At 39.8% G+C, this 22,181-nt stretch overlaps 1 protein-coding gene across 2 annotated transcripts; it reads right to left on the bottom strand.

Annotated features, from left to right (window-relative positions):
- Nucleotides 1–712: 712 nt before the first annotated feature.
- Nucleotides 713–13,732, bottom strand: LOC145484405 (transcription factor IIIB 90 kDa subunit-like). Of its 2 annotated transcripts, none has more exons than XM_081463022.1 (14): nt 13,456–13,732; nt 12,436–12,516; nt 11,347–11,520; nt 10,645–10,676; nt 9,966–10,038; nt 9,583–9,732; nt 8,686–9,147; nt 7,255–7,325; nt 6,394–6,475; nt 6,215–6,273; nt 4,406–4,650; nt 3,985–4,036; nt 3,266–3,458; nt 713–2,541 (listed from the first exon to the last, which is right to left on the bottom strand). In XM_081463022.1, the coding sequence occupies exons 1-14, from the start codon at nt 13,634–13,636 to the stop codon at nt 2,501–2,503; spliced, it is 1,896 nt and encodes a 631-aa protein (XP_081319148.1). In that variant the 5' UTR covers nt 13,637–13,732; the 3' UTR covers nt 713–2,500. The 2 variants fall into 2 exon arrangements, with proteins under 2 accessions (XP_081319148.1, XP_081319149.1); XM_081463023.1 differs by lacking the exon at nt 13,456–13,732 and adding an exon at nt 12,630–13,223.
- Between the last annotated feature and the right edge of the window lie 8,449 nt (nt 13,733–22,181).

The following is a 22,181-nucleotide window of genomic DNA, read 5'->3' as shown; positions in this document are numbered from 1 at the left end:
TAAATTCTATCATCGTAGTGTTGGGCTGAACATATTTACTTTGGCTGAATTACCAAAATTTGAAAAAAAAACTTTCTCGAGGGCTGTAATGACATCAATTTGCTCCAGATGCGCTGCAATAGCATTAGCGAACGCAAACCACTCTTCGCGCGTGTAGCCCTCCACGAAAGAGGAGCGAGCACTCGCTGGAAGAACGACCCAAATTTTACTGCTGTAGTGGTATGATCACATATTCCAATCCATTTTCTAAAAAAATAATTTCGATTGAAAGTAAACCTATATAATAAATAAGTTATCACATTTCCTCGCTGCACAGTTTGCAAAATCGACTTGAATATCGAAAGACAAGCTGAGGCCCGGGGCTGAGGCTGTTCACATTTGATAGATAATTTAAGCAAGAATTTACCACCCAGCGTACACAAACATCTGGGGAAAAAAGGATTTTCTTGAGCAATAGATTAAAATTTAAAGATTCTGCTAAAATGTGTGTTTCTCAACTCTTGAATCATCGCTGAACATTCTGCTCAAAAATGACAAGCTTTATCTACTGTAGATGATGAAGGTTTTTGTTTTTGTTTTTTGTTTTTTGCCTAACAGGCACTCCCAACATCGATCACGAGAAAGTCATCCGATGAAAAGGTTTCATTTACTCTGGCAAAATGTCAGCAGTATTTTGCAGCTGTTCCAAGGGATCCTGACACTCAACGACCGTAGAAGTATAAATAATTTTATTTACTCTATTTCTTTTCTTTTAAATAATACACCAGGCACTAAATTCTGCATGGATTTAGGTTCCACTAAACAAAATTTATACAAGACCACTACCCAATGTCTGTTAGAAATATATTTTCTTGTTTTGTTCTAGTAAAATAAATAATTTCATGGCGATCGCCCTAATAAATTATTTACAGACAGGTTACTTTAAAAGCTTTGAAACAACTAGTGAAAGAACCGGTTGTTTTCCCAACAAAGACGTCCTTCAGTTTGATTAGGCCGCTCTAAATTAAATTATCTTTTACTTTTAGCTGAAACTTGTAAAATTACACGAGCTGTAATCAATTACTGTCACAAATAGTGACATCGACTCAATCTTCTCCATTCATTGTGACAAATTTAATAAGGAACTAAGCGGTGTTTCAGGTGAACCTCGTAAACTTTCCTCTTGAGTATACAGTGAAAATGGCTCGCTTACACAATAGGTTGCCATGAAGATCCAGCTGAAAAGAATTAAAGCAATTAACACTGAATGTTTGTGATGGAAATTGATTGGGTGTTGTAATTTAGTTTCTTGAGCACATTTAGAATAATATTTCCGTGCGCCAAGCGCTATGGCAGCTTCCTTTCTCTGAGAAAAAGTTACAGCGGTATGGGAAATATTTCGAGCCATTCCTCCGTGTAAAACTCCTTTCAGAAGTTTGTCCCTGATAGTTGATAAAAATATCAGATATCAACCTTGCTTGGGTATAGTTTAATTAAAAATGCATCAACCCTTACTGAAAGGTAGGAGTAATCGACAATAAAAGGAATTCGTTCTCTTAGGCACGGCCACACATAGCCGTAGCAATTTGAAAATGCGGCTTTATATTTCTACCGTAATCCGTCTCGAAAACGGAGCTTTTCGAAAACACGCTTCAAATCGGAGAAATTTGAAAACGCCGGCTTTTCGTTTTAGTATAGACACAAAACATTTCGAAAACGATGACGTCACGATAATCACGTGACTTCCCTGTCCGAGTTTTATTCAAACACAAATCCAAAATGACCGGTGATTGTTGCGTTTTTAAATTCCTCCTTCGTAGTGTGGACGGAAAACATTTGATGGGTTTTCAGAGTGTAACCTCCGTTTTCAAATTTCTCCGGCGTAGTGTGGACGTGGCCTCATACTGTCAGCTATTCGAATTTTCATTTGTACAGGGCAGTTTTGCGTCCACACTGGAGATATCACGTGTTCGCCATGTATGGACGGGAGGTGAAGTGCTCCCCGTGTTCACATTAAAGATGTATCCAATTCATAGGAGTACTGCTGAAATGCCTGTTTTTTTTCATATTCCTCCTTGGTTTTATCGGCCAAGTTCACCACCGATCTAGAGCCGTTAGCTCGGTATTCTCCGCGACTTTTCCACACCACCTGTTCATTCGTAGGAACAAACCGTGTTCATCATTGTGGACAAGTCGTCAGTGCATGCGATAAAATAAACGGGATATCTTCTCAGAAACTTGCCCACAGTGCAGACACTCAGAGAAGAGTCCGAGTTCTGTCTTATCTCTGGTGTCGACTACCTGAACCAGCGGTTTACGCCACTTTGGTTGCTTGGTAACATGACGTGTGCTTTCGACGCCGCAACAACTTTCGGCTCCCGAAACTTTCTGGATTGGTTAGAAGGAGCGGGAAACTACTTCAGGTTTTGCTTTTAAGAGCATACGCCGACGAAGCACTCTGTTTCAATGAATTTGCCTGAAACAGGATTCCCGCCTGAACCAGAATGGGAAGCAGCGTAGATTACTCGTAATCTTCAAAGTCGCCATATTCTTCATCGAGATCTGCAAGGAAAATGACAAGAATATTGCTTCATCCAAAACGTTTTAAAGTAGCTAAGCTACAGTTTGCGCATCTTGAAAATTTGAGGCTAAATTTTCCAATTTTTTTTCTTTATGGTTTTTTGTTATCTCTTTGGTGTTTTTCTATCTTAGTATATTATTATTTTCAGGTTTCCTTCTTTATAAAGGTAATTCTGTACGTGGTCAAAATAGCTCAAAATACCGTGACTGAGCTCCTTCAAAATATCGATTTTCTTATCGAAACAGAATGATCATGAAGACTGGCTTACAAGTTGTTTTTTTTCTGATAGATCCCCTAAGCTTATTATATCTTGACGAAAGGCCAACGAAGTAAAAACTATGCAAAGACAAATCTTTCTCGTTGAGCAAGAGCTAAACTTTCCCCAAGTTAAATTCAAGTTGCTTTTTTTCGTTTCACATTCGTGTTTCAAAATTTTGCTGGCGAAAACTCCATTGTTGCTTTTGCGAAACCTTGAGTAAAACACACCGATCAGTACCACAGACATCACTTTTCATTATTCCCTGACTATCCCCTTATTTTCCCCTGACTTTTCTTCAAAATGTCAATTTTTCCAGGCACAAAATAAAATTTCCTGACTTTTCCATGACCCCGGAGAATTTTTCCCCTGACCAGTAGCAACCCGGCAGCTGCATTCTCTTGAAATGCAATTAGTCGGACTCTCAGTAACACAAGACGGGAACTTACTTGCTTCATACAAATGACCCATGAGATGTACGGCGCTGACTGGTTCTTCGTCCTCCTCTTCCAGTTCGTCAAATTCGTCCTCTTCTCCCATGGGGTTAGATTCGTCAGTCTTTTCATACTCCACGGGGCCGCTTTCAATGACGACTTCTTTGTCAACTGCTTCCACCTTAACTGGCTTTTGGGACTGAACGAGCTGGATGCCAATAAACAATAAAACCACATAGTAAATTGAATGTACAAAAGTCACCTAACGGTACCAACATAGTTTGAATCCAAGTCGTGCCGCAGTTTTATCAACGTAAGTCCTACCGCCCACGAAAACGTAACCTGTTCCAGGACCGAGAGTTGGAACAGGCTAACATAAAATAAAGTTTTAAATTTTTGGGTCAAACTGACTTTCACTGTTGAGCCAACCTGGATCCCAGGCTCTCTCTCCTTTGCCTCCCTTGTTGTCGCGAAGAGTAGCCTGCGAACAGGCTCCCGGCGAGGACGGAAAAAAATTTCGGCAAGCGCGAAACCGAAGAATTCGGATAGCGAAGCGATCGGGGCGGGGACTGGGGAGGACAGGGCTCACCAGGAGCCTGTTCGCAGGCTACGAGAAGAGCAACCAGGGCCTCTCTCCTCAACGACAAGGGAGGCAAGGGAGAGAGAGAGCCTGTGATCCAGGTTGCTGTTGGGCGTGAAAATTACAGAATGACAACATCTAGGTGTACACCTACCTTTGGTTTCTTGAAGGTATCCGAAGGCGAAGCAGCAGGAGTAGAAGAGTCTCTAAGAATTACAAAGAAGAACAAAAACTAAGTAAGCAGGGTTCAGATAAGTTTTCACGGCAGGATGTCAATAAAAAATTCCAACGGGTCAATTCCCACTGCTGCCACCAAATCATTATAAATTTTATTTTTATTTATCGGGTCATGTAGCTGACCTTGACGGGTTTTTGAACTGAGACCCTTCACTTATCTGGAACATTGAGTAAGGCTTGTTAACAAGGAAGCTGTCTTCTAGATGGAATGTAACGCAATCCTACTAAGACGATCACCTCCTCTGCGTATTAGGGCTATCCCAGATCATTACTTCTCCGTGAAACACCTTCTGGTATTCCACAGAAAACCGTGCAATATATAACAATTAGAGACTAACCGCTTTCTCCCTCCGGTCCTTGTTGGTATGCGCGGTGTTATAAATTCCTGTTTGAGCGGTAAAACCGGTTTAGGAACAGGTGTGACTGGTGTAGAGGGCCTGCTGGATTGGCTCGTCTCCAGATCCCTTAGTACTTCGTAGTTTATTTTACTGGAGATTTTCTTTTCTACCAGCATCTTTTCAATAGCCTCGCCAGCAGTATTTGCTGGTCCGGTTGGAACTTTTTTCTTGTAAGGTTTTCTTTTCTGTGGGAGCACAAGACTGATGCTAGTTAAAATTCAACTATGAGAAGAAAAACAAAACAAAACAAAACAAAACAAAACAAGACAAAACAAAACAAACACACACAAAAACACAAAACAGACAAACACCATGCCCTTTTTTGGCGGAGCGGGGGAGGGGAAACACAGTCTGCGAATTGAAATGTTCAGATGTAGGTCAGTGAAAGAGTTTCAGTCTTAGAAGAGAGACTTCCGTGGTGCTACTTCTATGTAATCCCCTGAGCACGAGACAACCGTGATTCGAGATTCCATTCTGATGGGTTTGCCCTTTATAGGTCAAGGCAAGTCTACTCTTGCTTAGCTAATCACTGGCCAATTCTGCAGCACGTTATCAGTATGTAATTTTTTTGGCGCGAATTTCATAAACCTCTCTTGCACGAGTACGGTATGAGAGCAAGAGAAAAGACGTCTGTTTTGACGAATCATTTAAATCTCAGCTGTTTGTTTCTTATCAGTTTGAATGGCGTGGCAGACGAATAATTTTATAGCTAACATTTTCAAATCCAAATACAGCTGGACCCCTCTTAGCCGAGTTTGGTTATTTAGAATTTCGCATTCTCGAAATGTGGAAAATTTTCCAAGGAGTGTCCAAAGTTGATGATAAAAAGGGGATAAAACAGTAAAATCGGTCCGTGATCTTAAGGAGGCGTCTCGTACTGGACCAGAACAAGAAAGCTCAACACAAAATGGCAAGCTGGGCGTTTGTGAGTTAGAGATAGCGAAAAACGTAAGGTTTGCGGTCAAAATTTAGTTTCTAATACACTAGACACGATTGAAGGAGCTAAGTCTTGGATGGAAATTTTGTATACGTTTACCCAGGCATTCACCATTTTTTCAAGCGTCTGTTTGTTGTAACCATACTAAAATTGTCTCTTTGTTAATAGCAGCTTTAACTTGAGTGTCAATTAACAAATTGACGTCAGTTTTTCATGCGTCTGTCCTGTTATTGATGATGAATTTCGTCACAACATTGTAAAAGTAGCCGTGGATCCACGAGGCGATAGCCGAGTGGTTCCGCAGACTACTTTAACAATGTTGTGACGAAATCCATTGTCAATAACAGGACAGACGTATGAAAAACTGACATCAATTTGTCTTTTACGTTAACAGATTGTTTTTTAATTGTCCGCTCTCGCTCGTTGACGCATCGCATAAATTATAAATTCATGTGGCTGATGAAAATTAGCCCATGAGCGCGCGAGAATTTCTGCAGTTATCGTAGAAAAACAATTTGCATTCCTTTGGTTTTGCATTACACCAAGTATTGCAACACTAAAACGACTGGCTAAAAAAAAACTCACAGGACTTTGTCATCCAATCGGAGGTAATCCAATCGTGACTCGTTCAAACACGTTTTCCCGCGCTTTGCGCCAGCTACATGTATTTGCTTCGAGTGCCGACTAGTTCAGTGGTTTGCTTGTGATTTCTGATAAGCCAGAGCCATTACTTAAGTTTTGGTTTTACGACACTCCGTTAAAAACCGCTCTATTACTGTAGGCTGTCTGCAAAAAGTGTAAAGGAGGAGGACCTTTTTTGGTTCTTGTTTATTTCCTTCTTCTCTCTCTCGTGCTTCCTTTTCCTCCTTTTCTACAAAAGAAATAATCCAGCGAAGTTTTTCAGGTTAGCAATTGAGCCAAAGACTTACCTTAAAGGAAACCTCTACTTCTGGAACAAGTGTGTTAACACAACACGAGATGTCATAGTCACCTTTTTGTTTTTCTAAATAATCCTTGTTTTCTTCCATCCACAGCTTTGTTTTTATTTCTATCTCTTGTTCATTTAAGAGGCACTAAAAACAAGCCAAACAACAAATTGAAAAAACAGTTAAGGGAAGTTTATCAAAATTCTCTATTGCTTTTTTTGTCTCTGCTGGTTAAAATTATCGGAGAGACGAGACAAAGAGTTCAAGATTAAGACTCCAAGGCTGATCATGACTGAATGAGAAACCTACAGATAGAGAAAACTGTTTCTATATAAAAATGAAACACAAGGACAATAATCGAGCTTGAGATAAAATATCATACTGATCGTGAGCTTATATAGCTAAATTCAGTCAGTAAAGTGCATGATAAGTATGCAACAATTTTAACCAAGTTAAGTTTAGCTGATTGAATTAAGATTGGCTTGGGCGACCTTTACAGCTAGAGTAGAGTAGAGATATAGCTTGATTTCATCAATGCTTTGAACAGGAGGGCAACTGGTTTACACAGGCGGACAAGAATGGAATGGAACTTCTTTAAAAGAAATCTTTCCCTAGATGGTCAAACCAGACGGGCAAAATCATCCTCACAGCTGGCCAATTTTCCCCATGCCCAAATCCCTGCATACAGACGTCAATAAAGCTGAAGTTCACCTATGATGAATCAACTTTGCTGGTAAACTTGCAGGTAACTTAATTACAAGTGACCCAACCTGTGTATTAATTTACGTTTGGGTCTTAAGTTACTACAGTAGTGTTTCTTTTAGGCTTAGGAAAATAGACATGTATGCTAAAATATGACTGGAAGCCGGTGAGGAGGATGTGTCTGTTGACATAATAAAGAATGGGGGGTGGGGGATTTAAATTACTTTATCCAGTTCTGTTTCATCCAGGCCTGTTAGATCGAGTTCTTCACTCTCTTGGTCTTCTTCTGCTTTATCTGCAATATGATAATGATTATCATTTCCATTAACTTGCCTGGTTTAGTGCTGCCCATTTAAGGTGCAATTTCGAGGCTGAATACGCTCCCATTCCGCTTGAGCATTCACTAGCAGCTGCAGTTTTTCTCAACCTCAAACATGCATGCTATTTTCTTAGTAAACCAACTGAATAGAGAACATGGAATACCATCTTCTATAGAATTGATAAATTGACAACTCCACGATAGATATCATTTCACACCCATGACATCTTGATGAGTGAAGTGTCATATTTCCTATTTCAGTGTATGACAATTTGAACCTCCTGAAAGTGGACCATTTTTTCACGTGCACTTTTATCGTGTTCCAGCCAGAAAACATCCAATTAGGTGTGTTTATATTAAACAATTTGATTATGAGCTCGAGATTGCTATTTAAACAATAGAGTGTTTCTGTCGAGGAACTATCGGGTGCTGGTTGCCCTGCAGAAATTTGATGTTCTTTAAACAAATATTTGCCCAAGAAGCGAAGCTTCAAGGGCAAATATGCTAGTTTTAAGAACATCAAATTTCCACTGGGCAACTGTCAGACCAATAGTTCTGAGACATAAACACTCTATTGTCTTTATTGTTCACCACTAAATGTTCTTCCATGCGCCAGTTCAAAAATCACATTGAATTATTTTCAACTTTTTTTTAAGACGAAAGCCGTGAAAGCCAAATGTAAAATTTGAAAAGGAAAACAAACAGAAACTCTCTTAATACACTTCAATCGTTTATTTTCTATAAGCCCGCTTGTTTACAGAAATATTTTCACAGACGAGTACTATCCATCTGGGTGTTTTCCTCGGACAGGCACTATGGGCTGATAGTGTCTCTTCACAGATGAACACTATCGCATCATGTGATCAATTTAAACCAAAAAGAATCAGAGAAAATTTAGTGGTGAACTATAACGTGTGATGGTTGACAAGGGAGCAGCCTGAGTCAACTATCATGCATAGAGATCAAGAGCGAATAATTGTTTAAGTATAAATCTACTATTCGTTCAAAACTCTATCTAAATCCTCTTCATAGACACTTCGAAAATGCCAAGAAATAGCTGTCATTTTGTTAACAAGGTCACACTACTACGCTACTCACTATCTATCACAGAATAGATAGTGAGTAGCATAGCCAATCAGAGAATGGCATTCATGATAGAATGCTAGTAGATTTATACTAATATACTAGACAAAACTGTGCCAAGGAAAAGATCTTGAACACAACAACGTGAAAGATGAAAAACCAGCTCTTAAAGCTCGATTTCCACCTTTTTGCTGGACTTCCAAATGTGGCTGGAAGTGGAACCCAAAGACCATTTCAGTGTAGTTTCAAGTACCTTCTACATTGTCAATCTTTGACATCAGATCTGCTATGCCAAAGGGAGGAACCACAAGTGAAGTGTCACTACTAGCATCTCTTGTAACATCTTGTTCCAAAGTCCTACTTGAATCATTAGTATTTCCACTTTCATCTACTGGGACAGGTTTGTCCTTTTTGGAATCAATGCCTAAAATTTTCTCAATTGAGTTCTGGAATTGTTCCAGTTCTGAAGCAATTTCTGGTTTGTTCAGCTCCTCAAGCTGTTGTTTTGCTCTTTTCCTGGCCTGTGTGAATGACGGAGGATCCTGCTCCTCCTCAAGATCAATGGTCTGAAATTCATCAATGGTCAGCTGACTGGAGGGCGTGTCACAGAAGTCACCCAACCTCTTTCGTATAGTGGTATCACTGATGCGAACGGTTTTGACAACTTCACGCACGGTTCTGTTAAATCCATGTAATCTTGCAGCAACTAAGAGAGCTGATATGAAATAAAGGAAGACTGATGCAATGCAATCAAACCTCTTACAATTAGGAGACACTTATAGGGAATGAACTAATAACCATTTCATAGAAGGTGGGTGCTAACACTAAAAAGTAGCAAAAGCAGCTTATAAACTGAATCAAAAACAGATTAAACAATGAAATGAAAAAGGAAGTTATGATAATAAACGCATTGTCATACAAGTATTACTACAAGATGGACTAGCAAACATTTGTTCAGTAGGAAATTTGTGAAAGGGCCTCTAAGTGCTTTATCATTAGTGATTTCTGACATGAGTAAATGGAGGCAGCATGCCCACGGCACCTTGATTTTAAACATATGCTCATCATTTTCATAAGCAAAGTTGCACACATTTAGCTGCCGCCAATCTGCAGTTTAAGAGTACATAACAAATGAACATTAAGCACCAACCTGCTCCACAAAGGCCTGAGGGTCGTCTGCCATGATGAATCCAGTCTCTCTTCATTCTGGACACAAGCCGCAAAGCTGTCACAGCAACATCGTGCTCCTTCTCACCAAATTCCAACTTATGGGCAAAACGATGGATGTACAGGCAGGGATCTGAAGTGCAGTATAAGCACTCTATAAATACTAATGTACTTTATCCCTAACAGTGACCAATTTCAGTCTTTTCTCTATACGTTATATATCATAGCACAGTCATGTTCAAGAACACAGTTACGTAAACCATTGAGATTAATGGACACCACTGTCTCCATAAAAAAAGATCTTAAGTTAAGTAAAAAGTTCAGTCGAAAGCAATCTGAATTATTGTGATTTTCTCATGACCTTACCAACAGCAGGCAGGTTAATGTAAAGTTCTTGAGCCAGCTTTAGGTATGCTCTACCAAGGGTGAAAACATCAATCTGTCAAACAATGGAAGCTCAGTTCAATAAGGATCACACAAATCAAAAAGAAAAGGCAGCCATGATCAACATGATTTCATTCTATAATTCATTTATCAGAAAATCAAGTAACACTTTTGAATAGCCAGATCTTTAAGCTTCAGTTTGATACATAGGGTTTAGGGTACTGTATCTGTGATGTGACTGCAAGGCAATACATCCATAGTACTGGAGACACCCCTGAGGGTACACAGTAACTTTAACTGGATATTAACAAAATAATGTGTCAGATTCCATGAAGAAACATATCCATACCAATTGACCAAGGAAGGCTTACATTCAGAGGGAAGAAGAAGGAAGGGAGTCAAAGCTAATCACCTAATCACTGAACTTGAATTACAGTACCCAAGGGGGACAGGAAAGAGGTCAGTGAACCAAACAAAAAAAGTTTCCATAGCACGGGGGATGAAATTTTGTAGGACAACATATGATTTATTTTAAATATTACAAAGAATTGTAAACATGCGATATCCAGAATAATAATACCTCAGACTTTACATAAGATAACGAACACTATTAGTTAAACTGACTTTCAGTGCCACTATCAAAGCATGATTAACCTAGTACCTGTAAAACATCACTGAAATCCAGTAACATGTCTGTAAAGTGTCAAGGTTGTTAAATTGTCCATTCCACACTACAAAAATTATATTTCATTTAAGTTAAACCTTTTCACAGGACATAAAACATTAGTAATTGTTATTTGCACCACTGCCAGTTCTGTTATGCACTACAGGTAATCAGAGAGGAAGACAGGTGAAATGGTAAGAGGTTTGAAAAACTAACAGAGGGATGTCAAACAATGTCTAGTAAAAAATGAATTATCCTAAATAGGCCACTTTAAATGTATTAAAATTCAGCTTGATAGTGAGGCCTAGAGGACACAAACAGGTGGAAGTTAATAGTAGATAGGCATTTTTAATTATCTATTAGGCAATATAGTTAGTGAGTTTAAAAAATTATTTTAAATGTCCCCACTTACTTAAGAGCAGTGTTTCCTCTCGGCTAAATATTTTTTGACCTTTAACAAAGGTTACATGTATGTATGTATGTATGTATGTATGTATGTATATATGTACAAGGCTTGTTGAGCAAGAAAGTTAAATTTGAAGGTTATATATAATTATAAATTTCCCTTTCATTTGCACATAACACCTTTAGCTTCTTAATCTCAGCACAATCTGTGAATAGTACGTATTGAAAGAAATGATTTATTGTGAATGCCATTTAGTACAGGACGGTATAAATATTGAAATTTATTTTGGATACGTGGAGTTTTCTCTGTTCTGCATACAAGGTACAGACACGCTGCCACAACATGATTTGTTCGCCTGCCTCTGGTAAGACGCTTGTTGACTGCCAGCTTGTAGAAGTTGTAAGCAGTGTCAATACAATGCTGATTCATCTGCAGCTGGTGACCTACAGTGTTTATTCTTCTCTTCCCTAAAGACAAAGTCAAACAAAAGTCAAGATTTCTAGATAGTATACATAATACATTGCCATCATCATCTGAAAATGTTTGAAGTTCCCCCCCCCCCAAAAAAAAAAAAGAAATCTGGGAGATTGCCATGTGGGTACAGTCTGTACCCCTTGTTGATCCCCCAAAACAGGGTAACGAGAATATTATTCTCTACTGATTCAACCAGACAGACACTGACATCAAATATCCCAAATTGCTAAATTAGGTGTGAAAATACATACTTTAATAGTTCACGCTCTTTCCTTTGTACAGTGGGAGATTTGATGACCTAGTATACAAATTATACCAGGATATCCAGTCTGTATCCTGGTGACTCCCATTTAATTTTTGAGAGTTGGCAAGGATCGTATTAATTGGACCATTTACTGGAGAGGAGAATATTACATAACATTTCAAATGATGGAATTTTTACAAAGGCTTCCTCTATGCCACTGTCATTCTATCAAGTTAATTTAAGTAATGTTCATGAATTTTTATATGACTTGCCCTGACATGGTTACATGTGCAGCAGAATCAATGTATAGTGGAATCCCGATTTCTCGAACCCTCATTTTTTTGAATATCCTGATAACTTGAACAAAAGTCATTTCCCTCTCCTCAGTCGAACACTGTAATTTTACCCCCAGTTTCTCAAACTATGCGATTTTTTGAACCAATTTTTGTTCTCCTTGGAGTCCGCAGTCTGTGAAACCAAAGTAAATCATTTATCCCCACTCCCATGGCTAGAATCTGGATTCATGGTCTGGAACTTGTAATCTACGAAACATTAGCAATCTAAAGACTGAACTCCTTCCTAGATTACCTTGATGATTAATATATGTGGAAAGATAGGATATCTCTGATGAGAAAGTATGATTAGAAATGTAAGCTTGAAATACCATTTTCAAGGGTCACTGCTCTTGATTCCTGACCAAGTCCATGGCGAAATGCAGATCCCAAACCAACTCCTGCTTTGTTTCCTGACCAAACAAAATGATAATTTGTTACTTTAGAAAATATCTACAGAGCTTTTCCTCCCATGGAGAGTTACTGGTTTGAAACCTTTCTCTTTGGGAATATTTTGAAGGCAAACCTCAAACTTTCCCATTTGGCTTTTCAGACTCCACTCCCCAATGGAATTTCCAATGACTCTGTGAGGTGGCCATGGCAAAACAGTGGAGGCCTGGATCTCAATTTAAAACATCTGAAAATTATGTACATACTTTAACCAATGAATTAAAGCCAGAAAAAGATCCAGAACTGTCCGTATCACGAGTTCCTATAAACGAAATCCTTTTAGCTTCCCGAATAGCAGGTAGAGCACTAGCACCATTTTTGTCTCTTTTACACGCTGCCATGCGTCTTCAATAAATGCAATTCTTTGAACGTAGACGAGTCACGTGACCTACGTGGCAAAATGGTTATGAACATCGCTCGCAAAGCCGTTCGCCGCACTGGTTGTCCTGAGTTCAAATCCTGTATCCATCCTCACATTTCTATCAACTCAAAATTTCCCGGTACTTGTAACAAATCTTTTCTTCTTCTTTTTTAACCCAAAAGGCGCTTTGATATACGAAAAAGAATGTTTGTAGAGTCGACAGGAGAGCCACATCCACGTGTCGTCGAGAAAATATAAACTTCCTGACACTTCCAAAATTATGTTCCTCTGAGTCAGAGTTTGAGAAGATAAAAGGACAAGAAAAATCAAGCATATTTTCAGACAAACAAATGTACATCTACCGTTAGAAAAAAAAACTCAAGTGTAAAATGGAAGTAGATAGCTTCTATTTTACGATCACCTGAGTCGACCGTTAGCTTGTCTTCGGTTTTATTAAAAGATGATTCAGACAAACCTAGTTGTATAAGGACAACTTCTTTTCCGGATTACTATAGAATTTTTCGAAGAACAGACTTCCTACCTTCGGCTGAGACGAACTGTCCAATGGCACTGGCACCTCCGATACTATTCTCTTGAAACTGAACCTCGGAGACGATAATGTTGTCTTCGAGCACGGACCCACATCCCATACAAACTGCATCGCCACGAGCTTGATCAATGTCGATGTCACTTCCACCACAATTTGAACAAACCTGTGACATGCTGCTGGGATTATTTTCCGTCTCTCTCTTATGTATTGATGAAAGAGAACAAAATTTAACAGGTAAAGAGGCGAAGCCGGCGAAACGAAGATATATACCCGCAAAGCCTCCAGGGAGAAGTTCAGTCGAAGATGGGAGGGGAGGGGAGGGGAGGGGAGAGGAGCGATATTTAAATTTATATTTGATTGGATGCATTTTATCACTTGGTACAAGGTTGACAAAAGAGCGGGAAATTTGAGACGCGGGCGCCACATTTGATGATCACGAAAGGAGCGAATGTTGAATGTTGTGGGCCGTTTTATGGCAATTTAGGTGATTTTTAGGTTCACTGCTTTGTCCTCTACATTTCCTTTTTTTTCTCTTACATAGAGGACATAGCAGTGAAGTTAAAAAAATCACCAAAAGGGCCATTAATCTACCTAGGAACCTCACGAGAAACAAGGAAACACACACAGCTGAAGCAAGGCCGAAGCAATTAAGGGTAGGTTTTTAAAATATTTTTATTCATGCTCCTTTTTAGTTTTCGTCTCTAGCCTAACCTGAGTACTACTGTGTGCCAGGGAAGCTCATTTGCGAGCTTGGGCTACCTGTGCCCACTAAAATGTTTGAATTGTCGTTGAAAGACCAAGAATATTGATGACACGACGAGCTCAACAAGTTGTTTACCTGTCTCACTTTGTTGTTGAGTGTGGAATCATGACGACAAACAATGCTGGAGACGAAAACCTTGTGTTTTTTTAGCTGGGCCTTCAGCTTCATTTGCTATTCGATAATGTTGTTTGCTACTGAGCGGGGATTTCGATTAAGGTCGTTTGTTCCGATGTGGATTACCACGTAATCTAGATCTTTCGCTAAACTTGGAACCATATAATGCCTCATGTCTTCCGTGAAGCTACCAGGGAAGCATTTGCGAAACGCATTTTTCCCTTTAGATTTCATTCTTCTGGTGTCGACATATTTAATCGTCGAACCGCCCAAAATGATGGTTGATTTAGCTTCTACCCGCCGCTCGCCAACAGTTAACCAACCCGTGTTATGGAAACCAGACGATCGCGGATCGCGGATCGCAGATCGCAAAAAGTTTTGCGATCGTCTGCGATCATATGGAAACACACTTCTGCGATCGTAGGCGATCCTGCGATCGTGATCGCAGACGATCGCAGACGATCGCAGAAGATAGAACCATGTTCTATCTTCTGCGATCGTCTGCGATCGTCTGCGATCAATTGCGATCGTGCGATCATATGGAAACCAAAGTTCTGCGATCTGCGATCGAAACGTATCCCATAATATTTTGAATTCCGACCCATGATTCAACGCTTCTTTGCAAGAAAGCAACCGTTTATTTGTTGTAAACATGGCTGGCGTTGAAGAAGGTAACGTTAGTAACGAGAAATTTATGGAGGAAGTTGCGTGATATCAGTGCGTTTACCACCGTAACAGTAAACATTTCAAAGACAAAAACAAAAAGGCTAACTACTAGGAAAAAATCGGGGAGAAATTTAATCTATCGGCGGCTTAGGCGGAGGTCAAATTCCGCAACATAAGAACTGCTTATGGTCGTTATCTGAAGCGATTGAAAACGCTACCTTCTGGCTCGGGGCGAGATGCACTGCTAAGGGAATTTCAAAAATAGGTTGACAAAAAGAAGGAATAAATGTGCTTGAAGCAAAATTTCCTCCTCGACGTCCGCCATATTGTTTGCTGCGATTTTCCCGCCAGCACAACGCGCGTGTAATTTTGACAGTTCCGCTGTCCGAAATGTATGCAACAGTCGGCTCTGCGATCGCTTGCGATCGTCTGCGATTATATGGAAACAACTCTCTTTGCGATCGTCTGCGATCTGCGATTTGCGATCCGCGATCGTCTGCGATCGTCTGCGATCGTCTGCGATCGTCTGCGATCATATGGAAACCAGCCTTAAGAAACCACGGCGGCGACGCCGACGACAACGTCGATTAAAAAATGATTTTATATTTTACCTACGAATCTCGCGGTACCCTAACGTCATTTACTTTGTTTCTCACTGTCAAAGCTATCACAAAACTGCATCTGAGACAGCGATAAATTCGAAATAAAAATTTAGAAAATTAGCCGTCGTGGTTCACGTTCTCCAGACAACGCAGAATTCAGTCATTTCACGTTGTTGTTTTGCAGGGGACGGCAAAGAAATGTACCAAGAATTATAACGCATGTGCACAACCATTGTTCGGCTCATCAAACCTTTTGGTTAGCGACGTTGCCGTTGCCGTTGCCGTTGCCGTCGTGATTTTCTTAAGCTCCCTGATCATCACCTTGAGTAGGTGACGTTTTATCGACCTGAGGTGACGCGGTGTTTGTAGGTGTTGGCCGAGTTTGGTCATCATTTAATAGTTTTATGGCTGTAACAAGGCTGTCCAGTTCATTATCTAGGGTTTTTATTGTGTTTGATGCCCTTGCATTCGATAAACGTTCATATTCGAGCTGCTCTTTTAATTTCTTGGCCTCATTTTGAAGAACAATCTTTTCCTGAAGTAGGCGTTCTTGACTAGGTGACGAACTGTTGGTAATTTTCATATTTACCTTCGAGTGAACAAGATGCTGAAGTTCATTACGTTGTTGCTCGACTTTCTGTAGATTGCTCATAACCATAAAACAACCCTCGCATGTGGAAGGGTTTGGCAAAGTCTGGGTTACAGACTGCAGGTTATACGAAGAGTTGAAGGAGCAATCCACCGCAGTTGACTCGTTTGAGGCCGCGAGCGGACATTGCTGAGTGTCACAATTAGGTTGAAGAGCAAGAAGGTTTCCTTCGATGCAAAGAGGTTGCCTAGTTTTTCTCGGAAGATAGCGTAACCAGACTCTTGGGTTTGGACGGTATGAGTTGAGGAATACCACTTCACTATGATATCACCCACCTTGAATGAAAGCATTTTATCGGCTGGATCTTCTGAGATTTCGCCATCTTTCGTAAACTCGAGTTATGTCTTGACCAGACAAATCAAATCTTTAAAATTTCCGTACCACTTGAATTGATCCTTCGTGTTCAAGTAGTTGACTAGCCAAAGATGCAATTGATGATGAATTCTCGTTTGTAAGAGCCATTTTTAACGAACTGAAAAGTGAAAACCGAGTAAAATACAACGTAGCGGAGCGCGATAAAATACGTGTGAACTCTCTGAGAGTAGACAAGGGACCTGATCTCCAAAGATCACAGAAGAAATAAGTTATGACCGTCACTAGAGCATATCCGCCGATATCCATTTTCTGTAATTTTAATTGTTCTAAATCTAACAAATATTGCATGTTAGGAGGTAGCGTGGCCAAGCGGTCAGCGTGTCGGACTCGCAATCCAGCGGTCCCGGGTTCGCTCTGGCCACTACCTGGATTTGTTTCTTGGTAGCCCCGAGTTCAAATCCTCCGCCGCGATTGTAAATAGCCAACTGGTTTGCCTCCGGCCAGTTGGGATTCTTAACAGTGTTATGTTCAGTTTGAATTATTTGTTTCAGTTGTTTGCTCGGCCCCACTAGCACTAGTGCTATAAACATTGCTGAGGGCAAATAAAGGTTATTTATTTTATTTATGTTACAAGTAGCGACCGTCGCGGAAGTAGTATGTATCAGGCGAGTAGCCGGCTTGGTTCCATATGAACTGATAACAACTGATTTAACGAGAAATGATTGCAGAACCGATTTAACGAGATGCGTTATCATTATTAGCTCATTCAAGAGACTGGTCACATACACTGGTATTCGATAATAAAAATGTTTAACAAAACGAGCGGCTTGTCGTTGTACACCTTAGATCTGGATGTCATGAATTTCCTTTTAGGTATGCGAATCACATACCCTGGTATTCGATAATAAGTGGTATACCCAAGATCTGGATGTCATGAATTTCCGTTTGGGTATGTCAATCCCACACATGTAGATGGTATTTTACATATAAATAACAAGAGATTTTCTTAAATGTGTTCGGGGCAACGATGCAGGTTCCTTCTGATAAATCCGACAGTAAAAGTAAGTAAGGTAAAACTTTATTAAGCCGCCGAGTTAACGTCCGTGATAATACTAATAACATATAACGAATATTAAACTTGATCGAGGTCCTTAGAGAGTTCCACTCCTAAATATTTATTTTGTTTACGCTGTTTATTTATGGTGCATTTCTCCTTTGCGCGGGACCTCCTCCGATTTTTTACTCTTTGGACTCATTGAAGAACGCCGTCTGATTATTGACTTCATTAGGAGCCTAGGAAGCTTAGGCCCGGCCGTCCACACTAGCTACACCGGAGCAATTTAAAAACGTAACAATCACCAGTTGTTTTATATTTTTGTTCGAGGAAATCTCGGCCAGGGAAATCACGTGGTTCTTCTGATCCTGTCGTGTTCGAAAAGGTCCGTTTTAAGATGTTTTCCGTCCACACGAAAACTCAAAGCCAGCGTTTTCAGATTCCTCTGGTTTGAAGAGCATTTACGAAAAGCTCCGTTTTCGTGACGGATTACTCTGGACCGTAGGCTTAACCGCAGAAATAAAGCTGTATGCGTTTCTAAAATCCTCCGGCGTAGTATGGACGGAGCCTGGAGCAAACCACGACGTCAATGAGCACTACCAAACAAAAGGTTTAATGAGCAAAACAATGGCTGTACAAGCGTGTTCAGTAAACCTTTGTACATTTCATAGCCGTCCTCTGCAAAACAACAGCGCAAAATAACCGCGAACGCAAACGATGAGTCGAACTGCTAATTTTTCGTATATCCATTTAGAGTTGAACGCCGTCATTACATATTTAACCTGAGCGAGGTTTTAGAGCCATAGGCATCCTGGACAAATTCAATTTTACAAGGCGTTATCCTCGGCGTCGCCTTCGTCATTGTTAAGATCCCTATATTTGCATCTCGGATGCTGGAATGTTGATACACTTGCTTAAGATGGGGTCTGTCATTCTAAGTGGCTGCTTTGTGCTTTGCTCCTGTTTTATCCCAAGACCAATCAAACGCAGATGAGAGTATCCTGTAAAAACCGTAAAAAATGACATAAATTGCGGCTCTTTGCCTACTTTCTTTTTAATCTAGCGATTAAGTTGTCGAGCGTTTCATTAGGAAGTTTTTCCTTCCTGCTGAAACAATCTCGTTTACGTTACTTCGCCGATGCAATACCTTTTCGTCTTCTCCATTATTACACGGCAATCGTTTGCATCTTCTTCTTCAGTATAGCAAAAGGCTTTGAACACGTAAAGGCCATCGTCATCAGTCGTGTGCTTGAATATGGTGAGTTGATAGGTCTTGACAGTCGTGGCTTTCCCACTCTAAACCAAGTAATTAGTACAGTGTTTCTAATTGTGATGCTTTAGGCGGCGAGGCACCGGAAGTTGTTTTCGCTCGCAGGCATTCGTAGACGGTAGACATTGTCGACGAATTTGAACCGCCCATTCTCTACAACGGGTAAAATTAAATGGCAGAGAGAACCTTAAACGAATCGTATCAATCAAGGCTTAATCTGACTACTCTAACTCAAGATACACAAGATGAACGCGTATTTTAATATATAACTATGTATAACATAAATTACAAAGCCGTTACAGAACATAAGCGTGCATATAAAGAATGTTTGGCAAATTAGCATATTATAGTGTTAAATTAAGGTATGTCCGCCATTTTGAATAATCAAGTCCAGCCGGTGTCAGAAACTCGTTTGTCCGATTTCGCTATGACGTCAATGCTTTCTCATTGGCTCACAATCAAGCCTTTTGTTCTTTCGCTTTATAAGTGCGACACCACCCGGATGGTTGGGCGGCTGGTTAACTCCACTGCAATATACACATCTCTCTTGATCTCTCTTAAAACAATAACTCCTGGATATATATCAAGTATTCTTCCTCAACCACCCCCCTAAATATCCCCCCAATATCCCCTCACAGACTGCATTTCATTATACCCCTCCATATACCTACACAGTCTACATCTCATTAATCCCCTACATATACCTAGACAGCCTACATCTCATTAATCCCACACATACACCTTCACAGCCTACATCTTATTAATTCCCCATATATACCTACACAGCCTACATCTCATTAATCCCCTACATATACCTACATCTCATTAATCCCCTACATATACCTACATCTCATTAATCCCTCATATATACCTAGAGAGCCTACATCTCATCAGTCCGCCCACATATACCTACACAACCTACATCTCATCAATCCCCTACATATACCAAAACATCCTACATCTCAATAATCTTCCACATATACCTACATCTCAATAATCTTCCACATATACCTACAAAGCCTACATCTCATTAATCCCTCAAATATACCTACACAGCATACATCTCATTAATTTCCCACATACACCTACACACCATACATCTCATTAATCCCCTACGTATTAACACTCGCTGTTTGTCTAAATGAACAGCAACAGCAAGATGTGGATTTTTATAAATATCGCGAAAAAATTGTTGAGAACCTTAGAACCATCTGGTTAAGAGTTTAAAAAGAAGTAAAAAAATCTCAACGATGTTTCGACGTTCGCTCAACGTCATTATCAAGTCAAAGATAAATAAAATTGTCTGCGAATATGAATGTAAAAGAATTCCTCAGAGATACGAACTAGTATAATAAGAATGTGGCGATGTTGCAATCAGGTACATGTACTACGACGCCGAGTCACGTAAAAAGTTTGCCGGCCCGAATAGAGTCTTTTTGGGTGTTTTACATAGGTCACAACTCCTTAATAAGGAGCATCTCAAATACATGTAATAAACAATCAAACCCCGATCTGCACTTTTTCAAGACGGATAATTTTTTATTTTCTAAAGCAGAGTTACGCAGACCATGTTCCTCTAGATACCTCCCGACATAGTTTATAACCATTCTCCTCTATTAACTATACACCCTATGGAAATACGGCGGACCACTCGGCCGTCGCCCGGAACGAGGTGCATGAAAGCGAGGCTAGTTGGGCCTTGGTGTTTTGTTTTGACAATGCCTTCCCCAGAAAAATCTTGCTTCGTCGACGATCTGGTCTGTTTTATTTCGCTATGGCTACGAGTGTTTTTTTCTGTTTACTTCGAGCACGAAGTTTCCATCAAGGACTTTACCCGAACAAATATTCCTACATAATTACCCTATTTTTATTTCCTTGTAAAATGCGGTTGCATTATTATGGTGCAAGTTCAGAAACGGGAAGAGAGTTGATTAAGGTGGCCGAACATAGTTTTCGCGCGCGCTTTTGCTGATGCAATTCAGCGCGCGCATAAGGATTGCAAAAAACAAACATGCCGTCAATACAGCGATCATTTTATTTACTCAACACCCGCACTATCTGCGTTATTTTTCTCTATAATTAAACCCAGTGTATTGATGGCTTTAGTCTTTTATTACAAAGATATGTTAGAAAAGGTAACGATGCAAAGAACACAGCAATTCTCAGCTTTTTCTTTGTTACCGAAAGAACACAGTTAAATGCAGCGCATGCGTAATAAGTCAAAAAATTGCGATTGAATGAAAATTGCTCTCTCGGAAATACGCCTATTACTCGAAAAGCACTCATTAGAATTTCACGAAATTTGGCACGAAAATACTTAAGGAAATAGGTAACTGGAGTATTGAAAATAATTGAACTTTAACAAAGGATATTCTAGATGTTCCAGTGAACCTTCAACAAGGGATAATTAAAAATCTCTCTGTTAAATTATTAGCAAAATGGTGTGAACTTGTGAGAATCGTTACAAGCTTGTTGCATGCAAATTATAAAGAAAATCTAATGACTAGATTTTCTATAAATAAACAAAACCGATTTTAAAGGCCTGTTTATATTTATTCATGTTGCCATGGCAACGGCACATGCGTCAGCTCAACCATCAAAAAACCAAAGTTTGTGTTGTTAACTTGCTTGCTACCATTTTTGGCGACCGAGGGATCAAGGGTTTTAGAGAAATAGGTGAATGAACACAGGTATCAAAAACTGTGTTCAGCCAACTTAAAACACGTTCGCAAAGAAGATGACACGTGTTTATTGCATGCAAGCTTGAACGAGGGTTGTTAAAAAATACTAATATTTCTGAAGATATGTTTACCATTAGGAATTATGCTTTTTAATACAGCTGTAAAAAGCCGGCGCTAAAGGTATAACGGTCTTCGCCGCTTTAAACATGTATCCTGCAAACATTTAAGTGGTCTCAATGGAATTTCTTAACTACTTTTGGGAAGTTCAAAATATGAAATGATTTGAGAAGTATTAAGTAAACTTGCTTATTGCTTACTTATTGGCAAGTAATGGGATGACAGACAAATATGTGTAATTTAGTTGAAGCCCAGTAAAATGTCGCATTCACTCACCTTGTTAGCACCTGATTATCACGGTAATTTTGATAGATCGTTTTACTGTAGAGTTCAGAAGAAAATGAACGGCTCCAATGAATGATTGGTCGCATTTTGAGTAAATTCATTAGCTCCATTTACGGGGGTCTGGATGGGGTTAACTGACAACTGACAAATGGCCAAAAAAAAAAAAAAAACTGACAAATACCCGACCACCATAGCGGTCAC

The sequence above is a fragment of the Orbicella franksi genome, chromosome 4 (genome assembly GCF_964199315.1).
Source record: "Orbicella franksi chromosome 4, jaOrbFran1.1, whole genome shotgun sequence".
In the NCBI taxonomy this organism is placed as follows: Eukaryota; Metazoa; Cnidaria; class Anthozoa; order Scleractinia; family Merulinidae; genus Orbicella; species Orbicella franksi.
The sequence above is the reverse complement of the archived record's forward strand: the minus strand, read 5'-3'. Positions and strand labels throughout refer to the sequence as shown.

Bases quoted from the DNA above. Each gene is read 5' to 3' on its own strand.
- LOC145484405 (XM_081463022.1), bottom strand. From the start codon at position 13,636: ATGTCACAGGTTTGTTCAAATTGTGGTGGAAGTGACATCGACATTGAT. The intron at 6,476-7,254 runs GTAATTTAAATC...GCTTGTTTTTAG, and splicing joins ATGAAACAGAACTGGATAAA to TGCCTCTTAAATGAACAAGA. The intron at 3,459-3,984 runs GTAGGTGTACAC...ATTGGCATCCAG, and splicing joins ATACCTTCAAGAAACCAAAG to CTCGTTCAGTCCCAAAAGCC.